The sequence below is a fragment of the Eschscholzia californica genome, unplaced genomic scaffold (assembly GCF_041429995.1).
Source record: "Eschscholzia californica isolate CP2 unplaced genomic scaffold, dmEscCali1.0.p SCAF_4, whole genome shotgun sequence".
In the NCBI taxonomy this organism is placed as follows: domain Eukaryota; kingdom Viridiplantae; phylum Streptophyta; class Magnoliopsida; order Ranunculales; family Papaveraceae; genus Eschscholzia; species Eschscholzia californica.
This window is the reverse complement of record NW_028238461.1, coordinates 23,681,034-23,690,669: the sequence shown is the minus strand read 5'-3', so window position 1 is coordinate 23,690,669 and position 9,636 is coordinate 23,681,034. Positions and strand designations below refer to the sequence as shown.

At 33.9% G+C, this 9,636-nt stretch overlaps 1 protein-coding gene across 1 annotated transcript; it reads right to left on the bottom strand.

Annotated features, from left to right (window-relative positions):
- Positions 1-1,256: 1,256 nt before the first annotated feature.
- Positions 1,257-4,229, bottom strand: LOC147543764 (uncharacterized). The gene is made up of 3 exons (XM_086673424.1): positions 3,980-4,229; positions 2,838-3,615; positions 1,257-2,422 (listed from the first exon to the last, which is right to left on the bottom strand). Exons 2-3 carry the CDS (start codon positions 3,610-3,612, stop codon positions 1,374-1,376), a joined length of 1,824 nt encoding a protein of 607 aa, XP_086529550.1. The 5' UTR covers positions 3,613-3,615; positions 3,980-4,229; the 3' UTR covers positions 1,257-1,373.
- Between the last annotated feature and the right edge of the window lie 5,407 nt (positions 4,230-9,636).

The following is a 9,636-nucleotide window of genomic DNA, read 5'->3' as shown; positions in this document are numbered from 1 at the left end:
AAACTCGTAAGTATAAAATCTATTTTGATTTCATTGTTTTGGCATATAAAATGATGAGTACTAATTAGTTTATAATGTATTGTAGGATTGATTGTGGTCTGTATGTGCTTCTGTATGCTGATGTAATCAGAAATGAAGATAGTCCTTTGTTTAAGGCAAACTGGCCGGAAGGAATGTCAGAAAAGGCTTCAAGGAAAAGAGCTGAAGTTGCAGCTGCAATTTTGGATGATTCGACAAACAAACCTTGGGTTGAAGGAACAGTTAGTGATGATGAAAATACTAAGTGATGTTTTAACTTCTTGTATGTGAAGAAATAGAACAAGTGACAACAAAAAATGATACTTATTTTGATCTTAAATTCTGATAATGAAAAAGCTGATGGATGTTTACATAATCATGTTTTGTTTTCATCAAGTATGCAGAAATATGCAACCAAGTGTTTGTATTCAGTAAACAATGTTTGCATTATTTTTGTTTGCAGACTAGTTGAAACAGAATGCAAACACTTGGTTGTTTTTCTGCAGTTATTTTTTATGTGTGTTATCTTATGTGTTTTTAATTTTTTAGTGATTAGGGTCTTTGCTTTGGTTCTAGTCTTTGTTGCTAGAGTTTAGTTGTCCTTTTTGTTTCTTTTTGTTTCCATGACAATTTAATTTCAAAAAAATCGGGGGCTACGCCCCCGAACCCCCGTAAAAAAAAATTCAACTATTTACTTTTAAAATTGGGCAACTCACTCCAATCAATATAATTTTTATAAAAATTGTTCTCATTATTTCGATGAATCATTTCTTCGGACAGAAGAAGAGCAGACACACTGAAATTTTTTCTAAAACAAAACGGGGGCTACGCCCCCGAACCCCCGTAAAAATATTTAACAATTCGAGGGCAACAAAAAAACCATCAATATTTTTTTAGACAGAAAGCTTCATATAAGTTAGTTGGAAACAAAAACTCGTTCACAAATTTGCAACATACAAACTGCAAACAAGTTTGCATAGTGTGTAATGTGCAAACAAGTTTGCAGAGGTGTAGTGTGCAAACAAGGTTGCAGAGGTGTAATGTGCAACAAAGTTTGCAGTGGTTGAATATGCAAACACGTTTGCAAAGTTTGAATATGCAAATAGATGTTTGCGTACTACACGTTTGCATATCATACTGCAAATAGTTGTTTGCATAACACACTTCCAATCAGTTGTCTGCATACAAAACTTAAAAAGTATACCTGCAACAGTTTAAAGCAATTATCTTTGCATACATTTAGCCAGAATAAAACTTCATATTCAAATTTCAAATAATCCTTTATCGAGTAACAATGAATAACACTTCATATTCAAATTATCTTTGCATACATTTAACGAATGTCAAAATTAATCTTAATTCAATATTGCTGCACATGTTCTCTTGTTATGATGCGCTAACTTGCCACAACGTCCACATTTTCTCTTCTTCTTAAACTTGGCTGCTCCAACACTCTCAATTCTCACACTCCTTGGTCTACCAGGTGCTCTCTTATTTGATGGTGGATTGATTATCGTCTCATTTGCTGCAAACACCTTTGGTTCATCACTGTTTGGAATAGGTATAATGGCATGTTCATAAGTTTTCTTGAAGCTCTCAGTCGTAAAATATTGTTCAACAAATGTATCCATTGGTCGTCCATCATACTTGATAGCTGTAATAGCATGCTCACATGGAATGCATTCAACTTGCCATTTCAAACACGAACAATAGAACGAACTCAAATCAACTAATTGACTTGGTGTTGAAAAGATTTCATATACAAATTTCGATGATTTTACAACTTTCCATACAGAACCGAACTTACGCCTTTGTCTTATGATTTTATCTATCTCCGGACACAACAAACTAGTCCATTTTTCAGCTAATTCAAGTCTTGTTTGCATCATTTCCATCATTCGTATACGAATGGTTTCTAACATGAGAACTACCGACATGCCCCTTTCCTCCCTTATCCATGAATTATAACTTTCGCACAAGGATGAACATACCTCACCATATCTTTTACCGACAAAATAAGCGTTTGCCCATTTTTCAAATGGGCAATTCTTAAAGAAATCCGTCAAACGTCTACCACCTACTAACTCCATCTCTTTAAAATGAATGATAAATTCATCCTTAGTCAACGCTCGAGCAGCCCGATATAACAAAGACTCTATGTAATCTGCTCTTTGAGAACCATAACCAATTGCATTAACTAAGTTGTTTCTAATGTGCCACACACAATAACTATGGTGTGCATTTGGAAAAAGATCACCAACTCCTTTGATAATACTCGGGTGACGGTCAGACAAGAAAGTATATGTACGACTTCTATCAACAACACGAGCCAAATTCTCCAAAAACCAATTCCAATTTGAATTGTTTTCAACACTAACAACAGCTAAAGCAATAGTAAAAAATCCTGAAAAAAAAACGTAGTTAAATAAATAAATTGCAACTAGAAGACTAGTTACACAAAACTATATAAGTTCATCAACTTAAGAAACCATAACAAACATGTTTGAATGACATATATATGCAGAGGTTGAATATGAAAACATGTTTGCATGACATATATGTGCAAATATGGTTGCAGAACACACAGATGCAAACAACTGTTTGTATAAAAAACATGCAAACAGGTGTTTGCATACCACATTGTTAAATCAGGTGCCTGCATACAGAAACCTAAAAAAAGTACCTACAACAGTTTCAAAAGCAAACTATATTCGCACAAGCAACTATTCAAATGGCAAATAATTCTTTATTGAGTAACAATAAACAAACAACTATTCATAACACAATACTATATGAATTCATTAACTTAGAAATCATACCTTCATTGCCATTCTTTGCACAAGCTGTTAGCAAAGTCCCCTTATATTTGGATTTAAGATGCGTCCCATCAATCCAAATAACAGGCCTGCAGTACTTAAAGCCATGAATACAAGCCTCGTATGCTATGAAAACCCTTTCAAACTGATAAGTGTCCATATCAAGTTGTAGCTGCACATAACTACCAGGATTCCACTTCATAATGGACTTCGTATACCAATCAAGTTTAGCATATCCAGATTCCTCATCACCAAATGCAGAATCAAGTGCTTTTTTCTTAGCATTGTAAGCAATATAGTAAGGGATTTTAACACCATAATCTGATTGAAAAGTAGTAATAATAGCTTTGTTTTTCTTTTTCGGATCAACCTTTACTTCACTTTCTATCAAATTAGATACAACTCTAGAATGAACCGCTGGCTTGTTTATATCAGTAAAACCCCCACCGCAAGTGTGCTCAGGAACATATTTCTTCAAATAAAATAACGATGAAATACCAAACCTTGAACAACCATGAACCTTCCACCCACAACCCTCAACCGGACATACTGCTACTACCCGATGAGCATGGTTCCTCTTCATTCTATACCCAAAACCAAATTTGATTGAATACCTATTCAATACAAACCTAAATTGATCGGCACCTCCTTCAAACTTCTGACCAACTTCAGTAAACACAGATCCCCAAGATTCAGACCTGAGAGGATGTTGGAACAACTTCGATGAACCAGCTTGACTAAAACAAGATGAAGCACTCGATGACTCAACTAAATCCATTTCCTGAACATCAAAACAAATCTATTAACAATGCTGCAAATACAAAAAGCTAAGTTATACTCAATTGTGCAAGCACGATATGCAGTTCTACCAAAATTGTGCAAACACAATTTGCAGAACAAAATTCATCAGAAAAATAGATGTGTAAAATCATCAGAACCAACAAACCATGTATGAAAAAATCAAAACACTAAAACATAAAGCAATCTATAATACATAATCTATAATACATAAAACACAAAATTCATATATACTATCTCTCAGATTCATCAAGTAGAGGAATATAAACAAAGAAACAAATCAAAAAGATAAATAACAAACTATTATATAAATAAAACTAGGTTTAGGATGAAGAAAACTAACTTACAGTAAAGAAGATGAAGAAGATGAACTGATGAAAACGAATGTGAATAGTTGATCAACAAATCAAGGCGAATATAAACCTCCCGCAGAGATGGAAAAACCCTAATTATTTGTGTTAAAAGAAAACTAAAGAGAAGATGAATCAGTGATGAAACTAGGTTAAGCAAGAGAACTTCATCATCGTCTTCTCTTCGTCTTCTCTCCACCGAAATCGAAAAATCGATGCCCTAGTTTCTCCACTTTTCCGGTCGAACAGACATAAGGTAGAGAGAGAGAGCAAAATAGAACTAAAAGGGTATTAATGGAATATTTGAAAAATTCTTATAAAATTTTGACCTGAATAACAATTAATGAAATTATTTTAAACCTAATCTCTAGTTAGCCTTAATATTTTGATAGCAAATAACTAATAGTTAATGATTGGGGCTTTTTTAGTTATTTTGAAATTATTTACTACCTAATAAGTCATTTTCTAATTAAAGATATGCTAAATTTTTATTACACTTACATAAATACATATTTTGTGCACAAATAAATTCAAATATGTTAGCCCTCCAGATAAACCAAATCATATGAAAAGTTAATACATATACTACAAATTTATATAACTTTCTTATAGTGAAGTATGACTCTCAACAACTGCTTGATCAGTTGGTTATGCATCAACTTCAAAAATTCAGAAGTTCATTCCGCGGTATATATTAACTAAAGGTTGGATGGGCTTTCATGCTCTTAAAATGATTTTAGGAATCTTTATATGACCTTTATACGTCTTTAATGATGATAATTATCGGGCTTATTCAATTCATTTATATATATTCATGATGTTTATATACAATGTCGAATACAATGACAAGTCCATATTAAAATAAATAGGGAGTAAGTAAAAATATGATTCTCATAAAAAAAAAGTAAAAATATGATGAAGCATGACTTGGTTAGTTTGTCATATGAATTGTACATTAATATATAGACAGAATGATGGATTCATCAGATTTAGATATGAAGTTCAACTGTTCAACCTATCTTAAAATACCATGGAGATCTAATAACTGGTCCCAATTAAATCATCAACTTAACTAGTTACTGGTATACCGTGGCTTGGATGAGAAAAATGGGATCAATGCGTAATTTATTTAGAGTCTTCGATTGATATAATGTAATATCGTTCTTTTTCAAAATAGTAGGAAAAAATTTCCACTTACGATTACATAACTCGTTTTGTCTATATTTTAGATAAATAGGAATAAACATAATAATTACGACCTATGCGTGGTGCTTCAAACTACTTAGCCACAAAACTTATTAACCGAATTACCTTACACAAAAATATTAAATTCTAATTTTATATAAGCACATTTAGAAATAATTGTCTAGAAAAAAGAATAAGAATAATAATTTTTTAATTTCAAATTCGGTATATCATTAGCTAGAAGCCTAAAAGTATGTACTTGTGATTGACTATTACAAACGAAAAAAATAAATGAGAGAGAAGCATATGCTTATAATTGACTATTTGGAAAAAAAAAAAGTATTGAGCTCATGACCTCAAATTTATAAAACATAGTGTTTAACCTACAGACAACTAAAGGTGAGAGTATCACACCTATCACACCCCTTCTCTCACGCCTATACTGGTAGTCTTAGGTCTATTTGACTTTTCCTCTAAGGTTTCGATTTCAAATATTATTATTCTCGCGAGAGAAAGACAAAGAAAGAAACTCGGAAGTACTAAGGGAACATCCACATCATACAACATACAAAAATAAAGGATACGAAGACCAAAGAAAAGTAGGACTATTTTCAAACCAATACAAATAATATCAGATTGAGAAATACTTTTCCAAGTTGGTATTTTTGAATCTTCCCCAAGTATACGTAAGAATACTATTAATGAAGGGGAACATAAAATTAAACATCTTTTTGTACGAAAAATAATATGAAATAGTATCCTTCCACATGTGAAACAACAACTAATAAACAAAAATTTGAAATAATTGAACAATGAAAAAAATATCAAATCAGGAATCAGTCCAAGCAGAGTTGTTGATTTTGCTATACAATTGACTAAGCATATTGTCCAAGTAAATTTTTTTATTTTGTGGAGTCTTTTGTTTCAAAAACTAGAATGTCAAAAGAAAAAAAAAGCTCTTAATTTCAAGATCAAATATTTAAGCTCTGTTTCCTCACACGGAATGAATTAGATTGGAAAACTAAAGTTAAATATTTAAGTTTTTCTTCTCATAGAATCAAAATGAGGGTCAATAAAGATACAATTAAGACAAAGAGGAGTTAGATGGAGAAAGTTGAGAGAGACAGAGAGAAAAGGAAGAGTGTAGAGAAAAAAGAAACTGTGTGCCCCTATAACTTCCCAATAAGGTACTAGAAGTAGGCCCATATTACTGCTAATAAAATATGATCTAAGTTAATGCTCAAATATATAAAGAAATAGATAACCATATTACTGCTAATTAAATATGATCTAAGTTAATGATCAAATATATAAAGAAATAGATAAAATGAGAGAGAATGAAACAATTATAGGAGCAATAGAAAGAAAGCATCCAACGACCATGGAGACTCCCCATATGACCGTTGGAACCCCAATGGTCATGTGAGGAGAAGCCCTCTGTCGGCTCTACATTAAAGTCGACTGAGGGCTTGCTTGGGGATGAGGCCAAATTTGAATCTTGGGCGTCAGTCCTCTCGGGTTGGAGTTTCTCTAAGTTATGGAGTTTTTGGTATTGATTTAGGTTATGGATTTATGGTTTAAATTTGAGTTTAGGGTTTACGATTTAGGTTATAGGTTTGTTTTTTCTATAGTGTTCATTACCACAAGGTTTCTAGCCTATCGCTTCTTCTCCTCTTTCAGATGATTGCTTGCATCCGAACAATGTCTTCAGCAGATCACTTCTTCCCCTCTTTTAGTCGTGTTACTTCTGCATCAAGATCATTGTTGCTAAATATGGCGATGATGGTGAATTCGTTTGGATGAATGTTGTTGTTTGATTCGTGTGTACAAAGTTTAGGAGTTGTTAGATTCGTGAAGGTCAAAGCTTTTTTTTTAATTGGTCAGCGTCTTGAACCCTTGACCTCCAAGTGGAAGATTATACTTCTTACCACTCCAACCAAGGGTTGTTGACTTGTGAAGGTCAAAGTTAATGTTTGCTAAAGTGACAACCTATCCCTTTGGCACCAATATAATGATATCAAAAAATAGTATCCCGTCAACAGTTGGTAGCCCAAGTGGTTCCAAGGTGTTGACATAAATTCCAGAAATCCGTGGAGGTCCCAGGTTCGAATCCCAAAGAAGGTGGAATCTTTGGTTATTTGAATTGGGGTTATTAGGGTGTAAATAATGTTGTTGGGCTTTAGGTCATGTCTTGTTGGGCTATAGGCCCGGTTCTGTTAGTGTTTGAGTGGGCGGTTATCGAGCTTATCACATCTATGATGTATCAAGTGCCAAATGTAACGACATACGTAGATCGTAGTCGACTTCCAAAAAAAAAAAAATAGTATCCCAGTTATCAACGAGCAAAGACTCTGATCCAACACTTGCTCGATCCTATAAAAATGATACAATGAGAGCCGACAAAACATATTCAACAAACCAAAAATCTCATTCCGCAATCTAGTATTAATGGGCCAAGAAGAAGCAGGATAGTAGATTATGGAAATATATACCAAATTTTATTCCTAAATTGTATTGTAATCACCCGCTTCGTTATTAATACTAGTATTTTCCTTTCAACAAAAAAACAAACAAAAGACTCCAATAACCTTTTCGATTCCTTCCGCTTGTAGCTTTAACGGTGGCTTAATGAGAACAGACAGAGGTGGGAACCGGTCCGGTTGGGCCCGACCGCGGGCTTTAACTTCATCGGTCAGTCTCGATCGGTCACTCAAAATCAATGTTCGCCTAGTTACTCGGTCGGTCCGGTCCAGTCAAAATCAACATTTCCATTGACCAAATCCCGCTTGTGACCGAGAGACCGGTCGGGACTCACCGGTATCGGTCGGACGGTATCAGACCAAACTGCCTAATTTATAATTAAATAATACCTAAATGAAAAGTTAAAATTCTGAGATTTCATTAACTATTCTTATACTTTTAAATACCACTTAGTCACTTACAATTTACAAGTAAGATTACAATACTTTCAACAAAAAAAAGTAGCATTACAGTATTGGGGGTTATTTAAATTACAAAAGCACAAAAGTGAAGGCAGAGTTGAACTTGAAGTGAAGAAGAGAGTGAGAGACACGAAAGGGAAAGGCAGAGAGATGAACTTGAAGTGAAGAACGGACTAGGTTTAGTTGTTTACAACTTAGAACAGATGAAATGATGAATGGAGGCAGAGAGCGAGAGAGATGATTTAGATGACGGTGCCGCAAATGAAAGGGAGGTGTTTAGATGGTTTATGTAGAGGAGGGTAGAATGTTCTGGACTCTAGGGTTTTAATCCAACGGTAGTGCATCATACTCGATTGGCTCCGAATATCAACCGTTGGATTAACACTAATTTACTACGGGTAGCGGGCGGTCGGTCGGGTAGGTAGTTAATTCGGTACTTAATGGTCGGGCCTATCGGTATTAACCATCGGTCTTTAATCGGACGGGTTAATCGATACGGTCACCCGGTCAAAGGGCTATGACCATTTCCCGACTACTAACTACCCGACTAACGGGCCGGGCTTTTCCCGTCACGGGTATCGGGTACCCGCGGTACCTAACGGACCCGGACGGACCCAAGCGGGCCGGTCAAGTCAGTTTACGTTCAGACATTTTATCAGATCTTCAAAGTTCTTAAAACCTTTGAAGTTTGGCGTTATTGGTTTCGGCCTTTTTTTAAGAGCTTCGAAGTTTTGTGTTATTGGTTCAGACCTTTATTTAAGAACTTTAAAGTTTTGTGTTATTGGTTCAGATCTTTTTTTAAGAATTTTAAAAGAACGCTTTATTCATCTTTTATGAAAAATTAAGAACTTTTAATCAAAGATCTGGCCGAAGGACTTTTCGAGACAAATTTACTCATAAATTAGTCAAATTCAAAGATCCACCTAAACAGGTGGATCTTTGAATTCCTACTTTGGATGTACCTAAAAATGTTTTTTTTTCTTATCTTTATAATGTTGTTGATTTCTCCCTATCTCAAATCTCTCCCCCCCCCCCCCCCCCCCCTCGAACTCCTAATATAATTTGTTTGTCTCCATAACATCCACCTCTTATAAAAAAATTATTTTTTCATACAAGCAATTGATTTTTTTTTTTACTTTTAATTCTTTTTACGCAAGTCGAAGATGTGTTTAGTATTTATTTTGGGAGCCTACCTTTTTATTTTCTTCTTAAATTCTAAAATAATACTTTGTACATAGAAATTAAGTTTTATTTATTGGAATATTATAGCCAGTAATATAGGAACGTCCTGAGCTTTCATTCTAAAATAATATTTCAAAGTTTAGCTCTTAAAATAATATAACGTTCATTGTAATATCAAACATTAGTTTGGACGGCTAAGATTTGAAATAATATAATTTGATTTTAACAAAAAAATTCCTGATTTTCAAAGTTTTTAATAAGAAGGTTTCCGAACTTAATGATTAAAAACTTTAATGTCCCGGACCTTTAAAAGTTTCAAACTTTAAAGTTTCTAAACCTTTAAAG

Coding starts and splice junctions, on each gene's coding strand:
- LOC147543764 (XM_086673424.1), bottom strand. CDS start 3,612: ATGGATTTAGTTGAGTCATCGAGTGCTTCATCTTGTTTTAGTCAAGCT. Junction 2,423..2,837: donor TGCAAAGAATGGCAATGAAG/GTATGATTTCTA, acceptor TTTTTTTTTCAG/GATTTTTTACTATTGCTTTA.